At 33.9% G+C, this 23618-nt stretch overlaps 1 protein-coding gene across 1 annotated transcript in view; it reads right to left on the reverse strand.

The window, feature by feature from the left end:
• Nucleotides 1-509: 509 nt before the first annotated feature.
• LOC142355417 (voltage-gated potassium channel KCNC1-like) overlaps nt 510-23618 on the reverse strand; it is a gene marked incomplete at its 5' end in the record, with an annotated part of 29655 nt that continues 6546 nt past the window's right edge. Inside the window, 6 exons of the mRNA XM_075407603.1 lie at nt 510-1437; nt 4341-4812; nt 6899-7035; nt 7718-7892; nt 10522-10661; nt 16549-16720. Coding sequence (XP_075263718.1) covers nt 1286-1437; nt 4341-4812; nt 6899-7035; nt 7718-7892; nt 10522-10661; nt 16549-16720 — 1248 coding nt within the window. The remainder of the gene's footprint in view (nt 1438-4340; nt 4813-6898; nt 7036-7717; nt 7893-10521; nt 10662-16548; nt 16721-23618) is intronic.

Below are 23618 nucleotides of genomic sequence, written 5' to 3' on the forward strand. Positions count from 1 at the left end.
AATGGTTTGTCCCGTTTTTCAAGACGAAAATCAAGAAGGCGAGACGAATCATAGGTCAAGTAAAAAAGCGCGTTAAGAAAGACCGCAGGACTAATATAATTGCTACAAACTGCAATTGAGAGCAGTTAAAGATCCCCAATTTTTTTCAGGGTAACTAACCTGACTCCTAAAAAAGTATCACTGTTTAAAAACCCCGTTAAAAAATCCGATCTGTTCCGCGCCCGGCCTCACATGCCATTTTTTAAAACTTAGTAGCGTGCTGTATAACAACGCATGATTTGTAAGTGGAGGTCACAAAAACAGTGAGATCTATTCTGCCCCCTCCCCCTGCAGACTTCCACAAAATAGATCCCAAAGTGGGGGGGGGGGGGGGCAGAATAGATCCTAAAGTAGATCCAAAATGTAGAAGGTAAAATTAAAAGTAAGCACACGTGTTGGTGCTAACCCATGATAGTTAACAATTCCCAGCAGCTTTTAGTGAACTTACTCACACGTTTTTGAAAACGTCATTTCATGATTGTCAATTAAGTAGCAATGCATTACAAGTGACGTTATAAAGCTCTACAAAATATAAAAGTTATCAAAGGATAAATTATTTGATATTTTAAATCAAAATAGGTGACATTCTAAAAGTTCGCCGTGAAGCACGAAAAAAATGAGAGAAAAATGGCATCAATTAACGCTGCTCTGGTTGAGAATTAATATAGCCAGGTTTCTGGCCACAGCTCTGTCGCAGTTTATTGACGTTTGAGTTCTCTATTGAACTCTATATTTACTCTTTGAAGTCTCTACACACTTCTGTAATTCGGTAAATCGGATACGCTGGACACATAGGTTGGATTAATACATGATATCAATGGTATCTTTTTACCTGTGAAACTGAGGGGATCAATACATTAGCCAGCATTGAAAGTTTTGACAAAATTCTAATATGGGAATTTTGAGACTTTATTGGTATATCGCGTACAGGAGACAGATAGAGCGAACGAATGGGGAATGGGAATGGGGAGGGGGAGGGGGTGATGGAATGGGATGGGGTGGATTCGAAGATGGACATTAAGATTACCTTCCGTTTTTTATTATGCGTTTGAATTTTGCTCGGGTTTAAAACCATAATAACATCTCGAATGATTAGAGGAGAATACGATAATAATGTCCATATAAGTGGGTATCTGGAAATTTCTGGCTCAATAAGTTGTTTTTTCCATGAAAACATTTCACGCGTTGCGGACTATGTTTTATTTCCATCATTAGAGGTAACTGTGGGTAAAAGTCTGGTTCTGCATCAACTTTCCGATGATCCAATTGAAGGAATTGTTGTGAAATTGTTGGACTCTTTATTTTTGCTACTACTTGGATTGGTCTCATATTTGACGTCATTATGGCTATCATTACTGCAGTTTCCTAGAACTGGGCTCAGATCTATGAACGGAATGCCTGAAAGATGAGCAACTTTTAAGTAAAGGTATTCAGTGATAACCATTCACATTTTAGAATAAATTGGTTGGGGTTGGGTGGGGTTGGTAAAAAGACAATTTTTTGTTTTGAAACTAAAACGTAAATTCAACTAACCACTTGGTTAATGTTAAACGTTAGAAATTTATAAATCAATCATTATTATCAGTCTAATACATAACAAACTAATGTTCAGTTTTCTGAAAATAAATTAATAAAAAACTTATTTGACTCCTGCAATTGGTTGGTAATAAAGCCATTATTTTAAAAAAATCTAAAACATGAAAATTCAACCAACCGCTAGGTTAATGTTACATGTTAGCAATTTAAAAATCAAACATTAATATCTGCCTAGTTCATAACAAACTAAGCTTCGGTTTTCTGAAAAAAATGAATAAAAAATATACTTGACTCTTACCCTTCTGTCTATTGGAACTCTTTCGTATCGGTGAAGCATTTCTGCTATAACTTTTTGTTTAAACTTGGTCTTCGATGTTTATTTTCTAATTGTAATTTGAATTTTTTCCATTTGCGGATGAAGTTACGTAAAATTGAACCATTTCTCTTGTGCAACTACTTACCAAACATGGCATCGATTAGTAGCTTTGATTGCAATAAAAAATTTAGAACCAAACTTGTACAACTCGTCAGGTTTTTTCTTGATTCATAGAAATGAAAAAGAAATTGGAAGAAAATAATCAAGGGAGAAAGAAAAAAAAGTTTTCACTGAGAGAAAAGACAGCTAAACTCTATGTCTTGAAGATGAAAAATATTATTTCAAATGCTCCCTAGGAAAAGAACTGCTGTTTCTGCTCTTTCGAAAAATTTGAGGATGCGCTATAAGTTCTCCTTTAATACCATTTTTTGCAGGATACTTCTATGTTAAAAGCATTTGTTCCTCCAGGTTCCATAAATAATTTGCATTTTAACTTTGGGGAACATTTTGAGAAGTTAACCATTTTATTCAATGATGAAAGTTTTTGAACAAAAAATGAGACTTTTTGTACCCCATTTTTAAAATAGTTCCTGTTTTCATAAGCAATGAATTGATTTCTTATGACGGACTCCATTTACGCAATTTAAATTTGCTGTATTTTTATTTCAATAATAGTTTCATATGTTGTGAGTTTTTTTAGTTGTATGACCATATGAATGAAGTTGTTTGAAAAGTAGAGGTGAACAAGTATGAAAAGTAAAATCTTTCCACAAATTGTTCAATGATTTTTTCTGTCAACTTGCGTTTCAATTGTTCTACCATTCTATTTGTCGGCAAATGATAACAATCGCGCAAAATAGCGGCAAAATGGATTTGCAAGCGCTTGCTGGGAGGGATGCAAAATAGTAGGGTTAAAAAATGTTCTTGCCTAAAGGTTAAGAAACTCAATTAATATAAAATTCAACTTTTTTGTTATCTTTTTACCGTAAGTTAATACCGATATTTTTTGGTATCAACAGATGATAGGCAATAAGTTGGATGAAAAAATGAATTAACTTTTTGTATAATCATTCACTTTTCGCAAAAACTTTTGTATCGGGGAACTCGTAAAAGGTAGGTTACGTAAAATTTAATCACGCAAATGACTTAAAAACATTTGCTACAAAAGAGTGAAAAATGGCGTGCAAACGCTGTTACTGAGAGGAAGGATTAATTCAAAATATTTGACTTTTTCAGCTTCGCTGTCTGAACAAATATAAAACGGAAAATGCGTCAGACGACAAAAACGAAACATATATAGCAGGACAATTCCTGAAACACTTAAAAAAATTTTTTTTTAATAAACAAAAGAAAATTATTAAGAAACAAATTGATAGACAAATCGAAAAAAAAGAAATCGAAGTCAAATTGTGGCATGTGAACAAAAAACCACAATCGAGAAAGTGATTTTGTGCTCAAACACCTTTTTTTTCACTCAAAAAACAACAATCTTAGGTCAAGCAACAACATAAAATTTTGCCAAACTAAACTAACATAAAAAAGTTAGGAAAATTATTTTATTTTTCATATAGAATTAATAAACACACAAACGATAAACCTTGTTTCATTCAATGAAAAATAAAATTCAAACCGCAAAATAACAGCAAAACCTTAATTAGCACAAAACATCTCTGTTTTCGAACATAAAGAAATTGAGAAAAAAAATTGTGTAAAGTTTCATTTTCTGTCAGTTCTCATAAAAAAGGCCACTTGTTAAAAAAAATTACGGCCTTTGTAGTAATTAGAGCTTGCATGCATGAGGCGTTAATTAATGAGTCAAAGTTCGCAAAAATATACCAAAAGTCAGCAAAATAGTTGAAAAACCATCAAATTAGCGTTAAATTCCCGTTATTTACAACAATTTAAAAAGTATAAAAACAAGCTGAATAAAATTGCTTTTATCTGCAATAACCTGTTTGGCAATGTAAAAAACCTAAAACCAAAAAAGTAGCTTCAAAAATAAGCACGTGAACGAAAATTTCACTTGCTCAGCGAAAATTTCTTTCGCTCTCGTTCAAAAGAATGTATGATAACCACTCTCTTTTCTCCGCTGTGCTCTTCGAATTTGATCACTGAAATAACCGTTTCAAGCTTTATTCACTCCCTGAAATTTTGGTTTCTTTTCTCGCTCACTTACAAAAAAACAACAGAAAATCGTAACGCCTCTTCGAGTCGAAAAAAAGACAGCGCCCCAATACAATTTAAGTTCTTTGAATTGTAAAAAATTGCCCCAATGCTGTTTAAATTCTTTGAATTGTAACAAATTCTTTGAATTGCAAAAAAAGAGACAGCGCCCCAGTACAATTGAAATTCTTTGAATTGTAAAAAAAACCAAGAGCCCCGCAATATAGCTCCGCTCAGCTTACAGATTCGCAGCTATAAAAGAAAATTGAATTTTTACAATACTAACTACTACTGTTGTCAGGCAACGTGCTAGTATCGCTTGTTGGTTCCTCAGAATCAGCTGTGCTTGGTCGGGGTGACAACTTAACATCATCTCCAAGTGTTGCAGGCTTCAGTGACGGTTGGTTATTAATGTTTTCCTGGCCATAATCTGGAGATGATGATAAGCTTCCTTGCTGGTTCTTGATCTGTAAGTATAAGTCTTGGTTGTCGGGCTCTTTTGCAATTACTAGAGGGTTATCTGCTAAATTTGTGCTGTGATCAACATGATTTGCGGATGTTGGACTAATCGCAACTTCTGGAACCTTTGGAACCATTAAGGACACACCACCGTCTTTGTGCCAGACTTCGTTTTGGAACTTATTTTCGGGGTTATTATCGGCTGCTTCTTTGAAGTCTTGGTCGGCGTCTTGGTCATCTTGAGCTTGTTCCTTTCTGAACATTGCTTGTTGTTGATTTCGCGGAAGCTTGTTTTTTGCCTGACAAGAGGAAAAAAGTACCAATTTGATGAGAAGCCATAATGATTGATAAGATGAATGATTCCCTTAGAATAGAATGAGCAACAAAAATGTTAAAAATTTGATATAAAGTTATAAAAGCAATTAAAAAGTATTGAGGATCAAAACATTTTTGCCTTTTGGATGGGATAATAGTCGTTGGAGTGAAAAAAGGACGCAACATTTTTTTATCACGGGGACGGATTTACCAGAAACGTGTTTCTTTGTTTTAAGAGTAGGGGATGACCAGGGAGTGAAAAGGTAAGTTTACTATACAGATGTGATTACAGAAGTAGACCCAGTTTGTTTTTTTTGGGAACTCTTGTTAAAAACAGAATAAAAAATTAAGTTAGAGCGTAGTCTTCAAGGAACTAATTGAATAGAAGTCAGTTTACTCACAAAATCAAAAGGCGAAACTTTAATTAAGCATGATCAAAAAATTAAATTACTCGTCTTTTTAAGTTCTCAGAAAATTCTAAGCAGTTTTTTCTGCTAAATTTAAATAATTAGTGAGTTTTCACTGTTTTTTTGTTAGCCCCAATGATAAGCGTTGGCACCTCGCTTTTTTGTCTGAAATCCTCCGTTTTCTCTTTTTATATCCTTCCAAACCAAATTAGCGTTGTCTGCCAATTGAAAATTTGGCCACCAAACCAATGCTGACGGCTGGCCATTCGTAAGAAAATGCAGTTTAAGTCGTTGCATCAAATTGAAAAACGTTTGCTCCTCAGAATGAAACTGGTCGTCATAATTTTCATAACCTGGTGAAAGCTTCTGTTGTTTTTGGGCACCATTTGCTAAACTACCGTTAATTGTGAAAAAAGTAATCAGAACAAATGATATACTCGCAATAATTGGAGGAAATTGCTGCAAATATTTTGGATTCATTTTTGCTAAAAACTATTAACTACTGAATATAATCTATTTGCTAATGAATGGTTGCAACAGATTAAAAGCAAGCGTTAACTATTATTTGATTTAACAGAATCTTGATGTAAAAAAGTTTTGATATAACGATTATTTAATGGCGTTTGATTTATTTTTTTGTCAAATTTGAATTTTGACCAAATTATAAGAAGATGATGTGTCGAATAAAACGTTACGTTAAATAAAAACAAAATGATTAAAAAGATGTTTTTGATTTGAAAAGTAACAGCAATCAAGTACGGTAGTAAAATTGCTTCCTGTCTGACTAAATCTATTGAGAATTTTAATCAGGGATATACTTCCTGGTTTTGGGAAAAAATTCCTCTCTAATACCGGGCAATACAAAATTGTTTTACCGAAGATTTTCCAGTCAATACAGTAATTGCTGCTTTAATTTCCAAAGATCAGACCGTATGGGCAACAATTTGTAGTAAGGGGCAGCTTTTAAGCTACGCACAAATGCTTGTTTAGTATTTGTGTGCCGGGATCTTATAATTATTCAGTAAGTCAAAATTGTTTATCAAAACTCGCTGTTTTGTTAAAAATTAACAGAGGAAATTAGCACATCAAGGGGGGATGCACTACTTTAATTTCTTTTTAATGGCTGCACATTTTGATTTGAACAGTAATTGAGATGCTTTCGAACGTGAAAATGTAATTTTGAGAATATTTTTGTTAATTTGTTGACGTAACAATTAAATTACCACAAATTCAGATCAGAAGTGGATGAGAAACAGTCAAAGTTTGCGAAAAAATTTCGATCATTTAAAGAATTTTCCATAACACAAAATCACTCAGACCTAATAACGTCGCCAAATTAGAGCGTTGAATCCAATTATAATGATATCATTGGAGAGCCTTGTCGTTGTAATCCAAAATGGTGAAAAACTGGTAATTGTTTAATAATATCCATTGATTTACTAATTGAGGGGAGATTCCACGCTGTTTTGTTTTCTGTACTAATTTGCAAATCTTGTGAAATGAAATTTTTGTCGGAAATGATTGAAAAATTAAGTTAGAACGCATGTTCTTAGCAAATTCGAAACTATTTCGAGGCTTCACTTGACTATTCTAATCAAGCCCCGTAACGTATCATTAGGTTTGAGAACCAATTTCTTGATTTTTTTGGGATTTGAACGTGTACCTGGTAGTGACTGTAGTAGAGCGAGAAGTTGGACACAATGACGGGCACAGGAAGGGCTATTGTAAGTAGACCGCACAGGGCACACAGACTGCCCACCACCTGACCAGCAAAAGTGCGAGGGACCATGTCTCCATACCCTAACAACCACACACACATCTCAAGTTAAATAAAGTTAATAAACAAGTTAATAAACAAGATAAATGTTTAAAAACTGTTCCACTTGTTAGAGCTACTTTTACTCTGGAATGAATATAAAGATTCAAGAATTTATTTTGCGTAAAGTTTGCTTAAAGTCAAGTATTGGTTTTACAAAATCATACATATCAACAATTTCAAAAATCCATAAATTCAAAATAAGTTCTTTTCAACTGCAGATTCTTGCGCTGGCCTATATTTTATAACATTTCTGAAAATTAATAAACAGAAGTCAGAATTTGACCCAACCCGCGCGATCACTATAAGACTTGAATTTTATGAGTTTCAAAAGCATTCACAATGTTTTTGGCGTTTTTTTTCCAGGCCTCTCATTTTTGAGATTTAGGCTTGAGATTTCAATTACAGCAAACCACTATGCTACCGCATGAGAAAAAAAGTACAAATAAATAAATGAACTATATATAGCGTTTTCAATTACACTCCGAAAAAAGTACAGGTAATAATTAGCTAAATTTCAAGTTAATTGACCTAAACTGTGCACGTTCCTGCACAATACCTGAACGTTACCTGCACAGATCTGAATTTTCAGGCAAAATTTACCCAAATTTTCCTCTAGTATCCTTGCTCATTTTTTGTGCATTTGGATTACAAAATCTGACCCACCTAGGGTTGTCATGGTAACGAGTGCCCACCAGAATCCATGAGGGATGTCTTTGAAGTCAGTCAACACTTCACTTTCCTCCTCGTCCGTGGAAGCTGTGAGTCTCTCCGCGTAGTAGATTAAGGAAGCAAAGATTACCACTCCGAGACACATGAAGATACCGAGGATGAACAACTCCTGTGAAAAAATAACATTGAATTTCCTTACCATGAAACAAACACACGCTAACTAAAGTTCAGATAAAAATAGCTGAAATAGGAACTTAATTGGCCTGAAACGTTCAACTAGTTTTGCTTTACCTTAACGAACCTCAACTTGAATTGAATTGAATTTGTGTACCAGCAACATACATTATTTAAATAAAACAAAATTCATTTAAAAGGAAAAGTTGGGCTTGGACAGACAACTGAACAGACTATTGCCTCATCTAGCAAGAGCCCGGTAATTTACAAAAACCAAATGAAATACAGGAGGTCAAAAAATAAACTGAACACTTCATAGTCAACCTGAATATATAGGTAACTAAAGGATTTTATAAAAATTCTGAGCTGACCAGGAGTCAGTTCTCATGCCTTCTCGAATAAAACGATCTTTTTGGGCAAAGTTGTACGCTACTCTGATTGGCAGCAAATTTTTCAGGTTTTCTGAGTTGGGTACTGGTAAAAAATTGTTGCTGATTGAATCTAGTTTTATATAAACCTACTCAGGTAATCTGAGTTCATGAAACATGAATTTGAAATATTTTAATCAAAAAGTTCATAAACGGCAAAAAGATAATGCTCTTTCATGATAATATTAACTACATCCGTTTTTCATGTAATGAAAATTGCTCGATTAGTTCTGTTTTGCATCGTATAATTTTTGTCGGGATTTGTCCAATAAGTGCTTCCGTCTATAAGAAGACTTTTTTATATTGTAGATTTCAAACAAGCATTGAAAAAGGTCAAAATTGGACATTTCGTGAAACATTTTTTTGACCTATATGCAACACCAGGAAATAAATTTCATCAATTATCAATTTTTTTAACCCAAATATTGGCAGTCGTCTGCGATTTGAATGTGAAAATACCGTCTAGGTATATAATTTTTTTGTTCAGGCGAAAATTGTAGGCATACATTTTTTCATTAACTGTCTAACAGTTTTGATCGAACCATTGCTTTACATTTCTAATATCAGAAACAAATTAAGCGCTTTCATTAACAGAGCGCTATGTTATGGCAGTTTCATCCAGATACAAAACTACTTCGGAGTTCAAGCCACAACGAGGTATACCATTACCTAATATTAGAAAATAGTTAGTCTTAGATGGATCTTTATAGAAACGTATCAAGAACTTTTCATCTAAAACCGGTTTTGTTGGCTTCCAAATCAGTTAATAATAATCAATTATTGAAATAAATGAATTAAGACAAGCCAGATAATTTTTTTTCGAAAGCTTCACAGATGAAATTAGTAACTTTTATGCAATGATGCTAGATTTCTTTGCTGGATCCCAAAGTTGGATCGGGTATAACATTCAATTTTAACAACAAAACTCACGATTCTTTTTTAAATCTACTTCTCAAGAATTTTATAAAAAGATGTGATTGATAGGTCTGTATTTTGCAGGGTTATTTTCGCCGCCTTCTTTGTGCAAAGGAATTACATTTGTTTTTATATATAGATAAAAAGGAAATATTTTTTAAATCAAAACAGGTGTTTAAAATGTTGCATAAGTAATCGCATGTTACTGGACATGAAATTTGAATAATTTCGCCGTTTAGCGTATTATAACCAACAAACTTTTTGTTATTAAGTGACCTAAGAATTTTGTTTACTTCAGTTGGTGATGTTGGAAATAAAAGGCAGCTGTTTATAGAGGAAGGTTTGAAAGTCTGCGACAGCTTATCTCAATTTACTTCAACAATTCATGAAAAATTAAGGGGGCATCACATGAACATTTACCTTAATTCATCTATAAAATATCGAATTTTTACATTTTTTGGTACTTCAATTTTTTTACCTTGAAATTGAGAATGAACATTTAAAACAGTTGAAATTACTTCAAAATGAAGGTGAAAAGTGAGATGAAAAATTGTTTAAAATTTTTCCTCATTTTTTTCGAAAAAAAAACGTATTATTGGCATTTTTCATACTTAACATTCTGCCAATATCTTTAGTTGTCAGTTAGTTTAGGTCATATTGTCGGTACACACAGCTTTTGTTATCTCTACAAATTAATCCGCTTATGACCAATACCATGTTAATTCACACAAATATAAAACCTTCATAAGCTCTAGATCGATGCCATGATATAACCAAAACCTAAAAATTCTAGCGGAAATGGTATAATGTTGACTTTTGAACGGATGAAAGTTATAAATAGCTTGCTCCCATCTGAAATCTTTATAAGCCGACCAGGACCGAGATCGATCTGTAACATATTTTTCGTTTTTGCTCTGTTGTTCACGTACGGTATTGTTTCTCTTTACTAGAACCCTTAAAGCATTAAAAAAACCCATACTGGGCCTGCCTTATTAGAAGAAAACGGTTCTTCTTCGAGAGTTCTTTGAGAAACTTGTCTGAGTATTCCTAACACCAGTTTCATGAAATCAAAAGTCATTGCCACACTTCAATATCAAGGATTCCTCTGCAAATTATACATTTAAATCATCGTTTTCGAATGTGCGTATACAACAAAAAGCTACAATTTGCGTCTAGATAGCAGATATGAGGTTTCTTTTCAAAGTCAGTAAGTAACAAACCGGGGGTGGGGGGGGGGGGTGAGGTGACTGTGTGAACAATCTGAAAAGAAGAGAATATTACCTTCATGCTGGCGTGTAGCGTGTGCCAGAGTATTTTGAGTCCAGTTGAGTGCCGGGTCAGTTTGAATACTCTGAAGACTCGTAAGATTCGGATTACTCGCAGAATGCCAGCTGCTTGATTTTCGCCCTCGTCCGAGGTGTCTGAGCAACACAAACAAGTTTGAAAGACAACAATAAGATAATTTTTGTACGCGAGCTTTGAAGAATGACAAAATTTAAGTGAACGATTTTTTTTGTGATTCTGATAATTATTCATGAGTAAGTTTATATAACTTTCAAGTTCAATTATGTAGATCTAGAGATTGTTTGAATTGTTAAATTTTGCATTATAATAATATCAAACTATATGCGACCGCTTTTGGAAAAATGCAAAGAATGAAAATGTGGAAGATAGGATTTTGAGGAAAAAAAGTACGAAGTGCTTGATGCATAACATTCCTGTGCAATAGAAGAAAGTGTGTGACAAATATTTTTTTTAAAATTTAAAAAAACGACTAAAGGCTAAAAAAACGACCCGAGATGATAAATGAGAAGCAAAGAGTATCTTGATTATAAGCGTTGCATTCGCTTTTTCAAAAAAGTCTTTCTCTTCTTAATTTTTGTATGTATGCAAAGTTGTATGCCTAATCGAAAAGGTGTAAAATGAACTCCATATTGATAGATTATTAACTTTCCAAGAAGAAACAAAACACATACTAAAAATGGCTGCCGGTATTAAGACTATTTAACTATAAGAAGAACAATTCCAGACAATATGAGAGAACTCATTCTTAACATATTAGTTTTGAGTCACAATCATTTTTCAGCCACTATCATTCAGTCTGTCAACCAAAATCATATTCTAACACTTGACAGACAACTTAATTGGGCAGTTAAAGCTAGCTTCTTCAGAATAAAGTTGAATTCATCTAGAGATCTGAAATTAAAACATAAAATTCTACCTATGCATTATTTTGAAATTAAAGCAAATAAATTCTGGACGATTAAAATCAACCAACTGCCTGCTTTTGATGAAAACAGGGGCCGTGAACTTAAAATCTGGAAAATCAACAAAAATGAAAGAACTGGACTCGAGTTCTGGGGCTATAAGTTCAGAAGCTCAAAGCTAGAAAATTCATTTGTTAGAAAAACTTTACAGGGCTGGAATTCTTTACCTTGTCTCTTAAAAAAGGAAAATAAAATAAAATTCTAAAAACAAATCTTCAATCATATTTTTGAGGAATTTGAATGAGACCTTACATGCAGTTGTCGGACTGTTTATCTTGTAAGGTATAATGTAAGGTATAAAAACATGTAAGGTATAAAAACTAACTTTTTTTGGGTTTCCAATCTGAATAAATAAAATTTTTTCAGTAAAGGCATTGTTATTTTTATTAATACTTTTGCACTACCATTTTGCTTTGCGCAATCTACTCATTTGTTTTTGTACAGCAACAATGGATTGAACGCAGTGTTCTTTTTTATTTCTAATCTTACAACGTATATGATCGAAATATGGAATATAGTCTACTGTCTGGATAGCTTGATGGCGATCCCATCCAAAGCCTGCACGGTCTGATTAGAGCGTTATCTAGGTTTTATCAGAATAGCCTTATCAGTGACCTCTCTAGAGTCTGGATAGTCTGATCACAGCCCAGCTTATGGTAAAGAAAGCTTGGGGGGTGTGGTCCGATTGTTTCAAAACCCTTTCCTACAAAACCCTTTCTTAACCAAGGGGTACAACCATTTGTAGTGCGCAACCCATGTGTACGCCCATGTTTTATCAGTTGATTTTTATCTGGATGTTCTGAAAAACCCAACCCAAGTCTGATCAGGGCAACCCGACCCTGGTCAGAGCTGGCTTGGGTCACGTACCTGAGCCAGGGAGGTACATTTAACGCTTTTTGTTCAATTTATTACGTAACATCAAACGAAAAGCTGCAACTGTAAAACTGACTTATCTTCACAATTTATAATAGTTATAAAACCAAATAATAAATGTAAAAAACGAGAGATAACGCGAGTGAACTTGTGAATTGACTTCTATGTGATATGTGTTACAGTGCAAACATTTCATAAAATACTGTGCTCAAATGCATGATTTAATCCACGTAAATTAATTGATAGAATCAAAGTTGGGAAAAGATGGCATTATCATGAATTCAAACCCGAGTCGAGGTTTCATGTAAATTTCAACGAAGTTTTTTGGATAACTTCATAACTAACATTCATAACTTTGAATGGACGCTCATAAAAGCAGACATGAAATACACCAATTATTTTAAATTTTAATCATAATATTCTGAAAGTACAATTCATTTTTTAAAATTATTACAGCAATGCTTTTAAAGAGGATTTTGCTTGCTGTTTGGAGGGATAATTTCTCGACCCGGGGTCTAGAAATGGAAAAATTTGATAACATTTTCCAATTAATGAAATGTGATCACGCGAACATACCATGGTCTGCGGGAAACAAATAGACGTATAACTAAGGAAGAATTATTCTATCTAAATTTTTTATATGTAGGGCGAGTCAATACAACATTAAGTTCAGCAAGTTAAAAAGTTTTTTTTATTATTGCACTGAAACTTTCACGGAACATTTTATTTTCATACAAGTGCTTGCATTTAGTGGTGCGTGTTGGTTTGTGTGAGTATTTTTACGTAAGTTTTTTCATGTACAGTTCAACAAATGTTTTCTCATTCAAATTTTTTTTTAATTTGTGAAAACCTAAAATTTTGTTTGATGAACAAACGTATTTTTCTTAGTTTTAAAACCTTAAAATCACAAACTATCAATCAATCCAATATTCTTCTTCGTGAAATTTTGTAGGCTTCTGAAAATTCAAACAGGCAATTCATACAAAGAAACCACAACTATTTCTCGATCAAATTATTTCTAAAAACCTTTTCCTCAACTATATTCCGGTTTTCCTGCAATTGCATGTATCCAAAAGTAAAAAGATGGCTTGCAAGTAGTGACTATCCGCGTTTATTGTGCGAAACCGAAAAATCGAACAATATTAGCGCTTGGAAACCAACGGGTTATAAAAGAAGTTTTCTCCTGAAGAAACCAAAATAAACGTTATGTTGCAAAGGTTTTTTTGCTTCATTTTATTACAAATGAAAAAAAATAGATTAAACAAATTGAAATTTTTATTCTGACCCACTTTTTGTTCCGACTCACTTTAGGGGTGCAACTCTATATTCAAATAGTTTTTGTGTTTAGTCAAATTTCGCCTATCAATATAATAATCGTACAGAGTTGTGCGTGGTATCATAAGAAAGCCCTCCAATGCAAAATGTTGAATTGAAAAGATTTTTTCGAATTTCGTTTTGTTTACAAGGAGCTATTGAGATTTTAATTTTTGTGAACATTCTGCCGAATTACGTTGCTTTCGTTCAAGTTTTGCGCAATTTTTGCCCAATTTTAGTCAATTTTGCTAAAAACAGTTAAAATTGTTAAAGACACTGTTATCAGTTTCATCTTTAGAGATAAGGAGGGTGGTTGAATTGCTCAATCTGAATTTTTTGGCTAATATTTATCCTAAATTTTTCAAACTTCAGACTTTCCTTCAAAAGTGAGACCAAATATGCTTTCATAATCCGATTTTTTTTTAAATTTTGCTGGAATTAGACACCCAAAAATTGCGGAGATATTCTTCGTAACTTAGAAAAAAAGAGAACTAGCTGCACTCTATCTGCTTTTATGAGTCCTCTGGAATTATAATTTTGCCAGTTTTTTGCAAATTTAAACTCGATAATCATACAAAAGGCAATATTTACTTTTTACAAACAAAAAAATTGATCTATTTCAAAATTATTATGACAATTAGGTGCTTTCTTAAACGCGCAGCATTATCAGGGCTGGTTTTTTTCCCACCGTGGTTCCCTACATTGAAATGAAAATTCCATAATTTGTTTGGGGCGCGGCCTAATTCTTTTTTAAATTTGTTGGTATTTAGTTTTTTACTCACAAGAATTTCAAATCAGGGCTCAATGATTGACAGATAAAGTTTACAAAAAAGAGGCCTAATGGATACATATTATAGTTTCAGAGTGAAGCTCATGGTTTTTATGGCTTCATCCAAATGTTTTCATAAAACTTTCTGAACTTATTATTTTTTGCTTTCATTTTAAACTTTGTTGTCCAATGAATTGGTCCGCCCAATCAAAGGTCCAATTGGCTTCTCTAGGAGGTTTGAATGTTCCTAGTCAATGCCTTCAGTTGTTATCTAGGCCTCTTGTGACCTTGAATATGTTTGTTGTAGGAAAATGTCGAATAATTCTTGAACTTTGCCGCTCTTTTAACTTATTTCTCTCAACTTCCGGCGTAGTCTCAGTAAAGACAAACCAAAACTCATTTTAGGAATAGTTTATGTTTTTATTGGCTTTGACACAGTTCTCTCGCGAAAATTAGTGTTTTATTTGCCTATCTTTGTCTCCCTTTTTGTTGTTATACGACATATCTCTTATAATGCTAGGTCTCATAAAAATTTGTGAAGTTTTGGCTTCTAATTGTAACTGTTGTTATTCTGTAGTCTTGTGACTTAGTCTCCCCAATAAGAGCCGCAATAGGTCTTCTGAGGTGCTGCACGTTAATCCATCTGTTTTACCAGAAATTTTAAGTCTGTTATGGCTTTTGAAAATGTTTGTTATCAATGACCTTTTTGGATTTCTGAGCTTCCCCATTTCTTTATACAATTTTCGGTCACTTTGTAGCTTAGCCTCCCTAGCGACAGGTCAAAACCCGCTTCCAGTGAGCTATAATTTAACCTTTGTAACAGTTTTAGTTTCGACCATTTGGTTCTCGGCTTTCCACGACGAGATTCTTAAAATTGTTTGCGATTTTTCTATATTTGAACATTTTATAGGATTTTTCTCTTCTTTTTAAATGACAACAATAATGGCAGATCCCATTGACATTTCAGAAGTTGAGCAATTGAAAATGTTTGATCTTCTTACTGACAAAAAATTTGGTTTTAACGGCTTCACTGTCATTTTCGCGCAAGTTTAGCTGAAGTTTTTAATTTTGTCTCTGTATTTGTCCATCTTTTTGTGGTCGTATGACGTAAACTGTATAATGAAAGGTCTCAATTGCTTCATATGGAGATATAAAATAGTGATATAAGACAATTTAGTGATTTCAGTTAATATGTAATGATTTTAATCGCTTGAAATAATTTGTTTTCAAAGATGAAATATTTTTTTGAACTTCGCCTCTTTTTGCTCTTTTTTGTCGACTTGTTACCCCTTCGCATTGAGGAGAGGTCCAAGATTTATCTAATGAATTATAGGCCAATTTGTTTTTGTCAAGTTTTATCTGATGCGGGTTTGATTTTCTTATTATATTTTATTCAAATATGGACACGGAGTTTTTGTCTTAATTAATGTTTGTTATTTAATTTTTCTGATGTTTCAAACTTGGCATTATTTATTCCATTACTGGTTTGTTGGACGATATGTATGTTTTTTAGAGTTTTTTAATCTCTTCATCATATGGTAGCCAATTAAATCAAGAATGTGGGTGAGTGGGGTCGGGACCTTATGTGCTAACTCACATTACCCAGCTTCCTTGTATTAATTTAATATATGTAATAATAACAACTAAAAATAATAGAAAATAAAATTCTCAAGTTCTAATACCAAAGTGCGCCTCCACTCAAGTCCGCAGGATCAGAGCTGGTTTGGGTAGCGCAGCTCAGCCTTAGATGAATTAAAATTGTAGTGGGTGAGAGGAGTAATTGGTGAGCGTGGAGATTGAGGGGGTTGAAGGGTTCCGAAATTGTGGTGCCAGACGGAAATCAGTATGTCCAGACCTTCCCAAACGGAAAGATCTTATGTCCAGACTTTTGTACGTTCACCAGACTTTCCCGCGTCCATGTCCAGACTTTCGTGCTTTCAAGTCAAGACCTTCGTACGTTTTTCGATGTTTCCAGACTATGTAATTTTGAACATAGGACCCCCCCCCCCATGCATTCAACTTCAGGTCTGGACACTCTGGCTTCCGTCTGGGACCTTAAGATGGGTTGAAATGTGAAATATTTACCCATGAATGAGAAGAAGAATGGAAGAACAGCTAAGAAGTCTATGATGTTGAGAGGAGATCTGACGAATTGACACTTGTCTGGACAAGACACGAATCGGAGGAGGATCTCGAAGCAGAACCACAACACACACACTGCCTCTATGTACATTAAGTACGCTTTCGGCTCACTCACCTACAAAGTGACAGAATAGAGAATTCAAATTGGGTCTAGGAAAGACACAGAAAGTAAAACCCACTCTGATTAGGAAATAGACCCCATGTTAAATTAGGGAGTTTGTGCCCCCTCCCCCTCAGCTGTCGGTGGGGGGGGGGGGGGGGGGGCACAAAAGGAAAAGATCCTAAATTTGAACTTGGGTCGTGATAATTTGTTCGATTGTGATAGATTCATAAGTCCCACGGGCCGCTAAGACCTGACCAAATGCGCTAAATCACAGCAGTTTAATAGTCAAGTGCGGGTTTATCTCCGAGGGTGTTTATTTCCGTGGGAGACATTTTCCTTGGAGTTTCTTCGTACCTAAATTTAGGTTGATTACTTCCGTGTGCGTTTGTTCCCAAACCGTTCATAAACATAGCTGGCAGATTGCCAGAAAATAGCCGCAATAGATTTGTAGATCGGCAGTCTAAAAAAACAGTAAAAAAGACAGACCAAAAAAATTCGTCTTTTCATTGAAGGCTGATCTGTTATATTTTGATTAAAAATCTGTATAAGTTATTGCTGCCTCTATTAGTTGATCTCAATTAATCTTCATTTTAGAGTGACACACACCCATTTGACCTTATCTCTTTGAATTATAGTAAAGAAAAGTCAATTTCAAATTGAGGAAGTCATTTTTGAGAGTGAGGTAAGTCAAGTGTGACCAAAAATTTAATCACGCGCATGAACAAAAAAACTTGCTCCGCTAAGAGCGAAAAATGACATCACACATGCAATTCAGTTGAAATTGCATGAATGAATGAACAAAAATTGGCTGTGACGTCATATGGTCGTAACAAAAATCATGACGACGAAATAAAAAAACATAGTCGGAAGAATTCCGGAAGCGACTCGAAGCGTCAAAACTTCACTGGCAACACCGTAATTGCAGCTGAAGCCATTACCTTTTGTATTAAACCATTAATTCACTAGCTCTCCAGCTCTGCTCTAAAAATTGGTGAAACTTAAACCATTGTCACCAAGGGAAACAAAATGCAGCAAAATTTTATATTATTGAAAACGTTTGGTAACGTTAAAAAAACGAAATAATTAAGGTGGTCAAAAAAGTGATAGTCTGAAAAAACTGACAAGTTTATCAATTGCCCTCAAATAATTCATGATTCTAATCTGAAAAAGATTGCGAAAGCAAACGGCAGAAAATAATCTTAGAAAATAAGTTAAATCTTTTCAAAACAGAAAGCTCAAATTTAAGAATCAGAAAACACCTATAATTACACTTCTAATCACTGCAATTAAGACAAAAATCAACACACACCTGTTCCTTGTTGTATATATGCTAGACAACATGATTTCATACTAATTCAAATTTAAATTGATCATAGAAAAGACATAGGCAGCAGAGGAATATTCAAAGGCAAAAAATCGTTTAAGTTAATACCAAGGCCGGAAGAAAGTTGCAGTAAATAGTCATAGGTGGAAATTTTGGAAAAAACTTGCAATCAAACTCTCAGTACTGCCTAATGTTGAATGAAATCAATTGCAAACCAAAGAAATGACGAAAATCTAAGAAAAAGCTGAAATCATTCATTTTAAACAACCAAAAAAGTCAAAACGCCAAAAATCAATGTAGATGCCGGAACAAAGATAGAATGATACTAACTAGAATGTTAAGAAAATGGGCGCAATGTAAGGAACACCGTTACAAAAAGACATTCCTGATTTTTGAAAGTTAAAAATCAATTTAATGAATTCAAGAAAAACGAATACATTTCATTGTTCAGCATTCAAGACATAGAACAGATAACTAGTCATCCGATACAAAGATCTTTCCTCCTGAAGAGAACAAAAACAGGAAAAAGCAGAATTCATAAATAAGAAATATTGAAACATTTTGCAAAAAAAGTGGTCAAAAAACTTATAATACTGCATTTAAGAAAAAATTTTAACTGTTCTTCGAAAACTTAACGCCAAAAATGATTGAATTTTTTTTGAAACGAAATTGAAGTCCCTCATGTTGCACAAAAAGACTATTTCTAGCAATCACAGCCAAAATACAAACAAAATAACTGACGAAAATTGGAAAAAAAAATTACCAAAATCGGATTAGCATATGTATAATTTTATAAAACAAAATTACTTTGTGGTAGAAAGGGGCGTTGAGTATAAGAAATATGTGCCAAATTTCAACTTGAAACGCATTTTCAGGCTCTGCAAAACACTGTGACATCAATTTCCGAGGTTGACATTTCAATATAGTATCAAATAAACATTATTTCTACAAGAAACCAAATTAAAATAAAAAAATTGGGCTACTTAGACGAAAAAATGGCTGAAAACGGTTATCTATATGTGCCATTCAGTAAAAAAAAACAGCTGGGAAGTTATAAAAATCATACATGACTTTTTATATTTTTATACTTTACTGGAAATCACTTGTGCACCTGTATTAGTACAAAGAGCTTCTTAAAGCGAAAGTGAGGGAATAGACAATTAATCAATTGGGAATATGAAGTTATAATATTATACGTCATTTTCAAAGTCAATGTCAATTTTGAAATGCATTTTTCGGGTCTAATGGTTAGCTCAACGTACCCATCTGTTCGACCATTTAAACGCTATGTTGTACAAGCCACCAAATTTAAATGTCATTAATTTTGACAGTTGCTGCTCTCTATTTTTTGCTAACTATACTGGTTTGCGTCTCTGACCATAATAGGTTTTAAGAGATCGGTGTGAAAATAGAGCTGAATCAATAAATTATGATAATATGGCTCTCCTACTGATTGAAGGAATTAATTGAATTTCTTCCATTTAAATTGATCTCCCAGGCGGGCTTTATAAGACAAGCAAAGAAACACATTCTTTTTCAGCAAAATATGATTAGCATAATTTCTACCTTTTCTAAATTTTTTCCTGCAGTAAATAATATCTCAAAAATTATACCCAAAACATAGCAAGATTAATCATAAAGCTTTTCTCGCAAAGTAATTCTTTAAAATCTGTCCATCATCTATTTGAGATTATAGCGATTGCAACCTTTCTTCGGAATTTTATCTCTGTATAGTTGCCAACTATTAAATTACTATTACGTAATTAATAGCAATTATTTATTAGGTTACATAATTTAGTATTCTCAAAAAAACTTCTCAAGTCACATTTTATCTCCGGTTTAAATTTTGACCTGTGAGACTTGTTACCGCAGTAATCAAATCTAATGGAATTCATTCTGGTATGCGCTTTAGTAATGTGAACTAAGCCTCGCGCTCATAATTGAAATTAGCATTTACAAGATATATTAAAATCACTTTTTTCGAAGTATTTCTCAATATATGTTTGTTTCTTTTTTCAAAAAAAGGCAAAAATTAAAAAAGTTTGCTCCCAAGGTCAGATTTCGAGTTTCTCAAAGCATTATTCTAATTAAATTTGAGAACTTGATGTTTGTTTACTACATGATGTTGATCGTAATAAACTGGCAATCAGACTGTCTGCCTAGACTCGTAATCTATTAATCTTGTAATTCCCAGCACAAACTTTAATCATTTTTGTTAAAAATAGAGTCTAATCGAAAAAAAACTTGAAAACCAAAAATTGGAAATTGAATTCAGTCTATATTTCAACATCAACGCTTATTCTCTGCTCAGCAGAAAAATGAAATAATGGGCTTCTGTTGTAATAGACAAGTAATTTTGCGATAAATTTAGGAATCCAGTCAACACTATTTTATATGTTTCAATCATAATTCTATATTGCTCAAATACTGGAGGTGATCTGACATTTTTGAAACGATTGGCTTCATTTTAAACTGTTGTTGAGAAGACTTCTAAAATGCGAAACAATTATTTTCTTCAGCTCAAAAATAGCTCATAGCGATACTTTTATAGCAAAATTAAGGGAGTCTATTGATGCGTTGATAAATTTTCAAGAAGAATCAAACTAAATTTTAAAGAAGAAAAACAAATCTAAATCCATTGCTTTTGTTGCGAGAAAAAGAGTTGCTCACCTCTGTGAGCAAAAGTTCTCTTTACAGTTCTCGTGTGAAGCTAGCGTTTTAAAGCTTAATTTACTAAAGTCTGATAGGTTTGGTTTTTGATTCTGATACAAGAAACTAAAAAACTAAAAAATGAAAATCTAAAAAGTTAAGATCTATTATCGGATCAGTTCACCACTTAGGAACATTTATTCCAAATTGGTCTCATTTTTGTTGTCATTTGCGACCCTTGTTAAAAAAATAAAGATCATGGGCACCGACGAACACGAACAACAATGAAAGAACGAAAAAATAGCTGAAACTAACGAAAACTATCATTTTAATTCAGATTTAGGAACACGAATAAAATGTGACGCTTCAAGAAAAGGCTTCGGAGTCGCACTTGAACAAAATACTGCAGAGGGTTGGCCAGCAGTAGCATTCGTCTCGCGTTTCCCTCATTCAGTAAAATATAGTTATAGTGTAATAAACTAGAAACTCTTGGTGTGTTTTGGTCGATTGAACACTTCATGTAATACCTATATGGTAGAACATTCAACGTTGCTACAGGCCATAGAGCTTTTTATCAAATTTGCGCAAAAATAAAGCTAATAAATCGCATAATAGCTGTCTCGCAAGACATGTTGATCGCGCACTCCTATTCGATTTTCCAATCAAATATTTACCAGGCTCAAACAAAGGTCTGCTAAATTACATTTCGCACGATCTGCAACATGCGGCTGCTTATATCGCCATATACGATGAACAATTCATAATTGCAAATTTGGGCTCAATTAAACGATGTGCGACAAAGTTTTTGTTAAACAAAACATAACTATGCTGATTTTGCGGACCGAAGTGAGGCAAATAAAGAACTCAAATACTCTAAACTCCAATGAATAAATATTCACCGAATTTACGGGGCAAAAACAATAATAATCTGAAAGCTGTGGTAATGACAAATCTGCGGTAATAAGTGGCGAAAAAAAACCACTCATTCCAATTCTAACTTGACAGCTCACGAAACAATCATTCCAAATTTGCTTTCTTGCCCAGATCAGTCGTCTTTTAATTTTTTGAAATTTAATCGAATCCCACACAAATTTCACCCAGTCTTGATGATGTCTAACTCGGAAGATGAAACTCTGTCAAATCTTCGGCAAGCTACACCCTAAAAATTCGATTTGCAGACAAAGCAGGACCATCTAATGCACCCCCAGCAACAACATCCTCTACGCCAAGCACAGACGCAACACCAGTAAGGAATACCCCCTCAACCACAGATGATTTGTTCGATTTCTCCAATTTCGCCTTCGCAAAATCTTCTTGTGTTCTGGCAGCAACACTTCAAAGAACGCCATTCTAAAAGAAATCAGGGACTGCATTCTGACTGAAAATGAGGATTGTTGTATACAAATATCACCGTAGATACACAATTAACGAAAGGATCATCACGCTTTTTTAAAATTCCTTCTAAAAAATGGAAACCACTAAACCACTGAAGTACATTTCCTCGCATATATAGATAGCTTTTCAAAATTTCAAACAGCTCAAATTTTCGAAAAACCAAAAACACACAACGTTACAAGCTTTCTCCAAATTTATGTATTATTGCACGCATACCACGCGCAATTAAACTAGACCAGGCGAAATGTCAGATTGGGTAGCAAGTTCCGTAATCAATATAATATTAATTTTATCGAAGCCCCAATACACGGTCAGGAAGCGATTGGACTAGTGGAGAGGCTAAAACAAACAATTAAAAGCAGTTTATCATGCATTGGAACCCGGCGAAAAAACTCTTTATTATGAATGCTTCAATAAACTCAAAAGTTTATCACTTGCGAATATGCCGCTAAAAAACAACAAATCTTTCTCGTTTTGAATCACATTTTGGACATAAACCTAACACGACAAATCACAATACGTTATCATATAAATCATTTTGAATAACAAATTAGATCTAGAAACTGCCAGGTGGGACGAATAGATACCAGAAGCCAGATTGAAAGATGGCTCAGAAGCGATGTGGAATTTGAACAACGTCAACATGCCCTGATTCAGGACACAAGAGAAACAAGAAATGCGTACCCGTAAAATGAATCAAGAGTAATTCAACATCCAGAAGTGGCATTGCCTATTGCACGAACAGAAACGTCCCTCACTTTAAAACTAGCTAAAAAAGCCAAAGAATAAGCTCTCAAAGAAGAATCTTGACAGACTTTACCATGTTCTAGTACCGTGATCACCAGTAAAAAAGACGTACCACTAGAAACCAATGATAAATGAACCTGGCAAAAAAAATGACAATCAGAAATTCAGATCTTGCAGAATTCGGAACCAAGGCTGAACGTCAAACCAAATTGAAACAATGAGCACAGCGAAGACCAAAATTTAAAACGAGATAAAGAACAGAGGAACTAACAAAAAATATGCAGAAGATCTTCGCTCTAAGTTAGAGGGAGAAAAGAAAATCAAGCAAAGAAGTGAAGACACAAAAACAAACGATTTTTGTGTCTTCAAGTGTATCAAGAACCTTGCTAGTGAGAACGCTAGCCTTGCACAAAAATTACCCCAATTGATCCGCAAATACTTAGAGCTCAATTAGATGTCAGTCCCCCGGACCAAATTACAGCAATTCCTCCACAAAGACCTACAAGAAGACAAGCAGCAGCAAATTTATCATCGCAAAGCAAGAGAAAGCGCCAACACACATCTCCAACAATCAATTAATTGCATGATTCGCTAGACTTAACCCAAAAATGCCCTCCAACTTTACTTCAAAACAGGCTGTGTAAAGACAAAAACGTCTACTAATAGTTAAAAAACGAAAAGCAAGAAAAAACATCATCTCGGCAATTCTGGAGACAGCACGCCCAAACGCTGCTTGTCCAGAAAGAAGCTTGAAAATTGCATCTAGCTTCCCGATTTCATCGTAATACTACGTCT

This window comes from Convolutriloba macropyga, unplaced genomic scaffold (genome assembly GCF_964194025.1).
Source record: "Convolutriloba macropyga unplaced genomic scaffold, txConMacr16.3 SCAFFOLD_921, whole genome shotgun sequence".
NCBI classification, from domain to species: Eukaryota; Metazoa; Xenacoelomorpha; order Acoela; family Convolutidae; genus Convolutriloba; species Convolutriloba macropyga.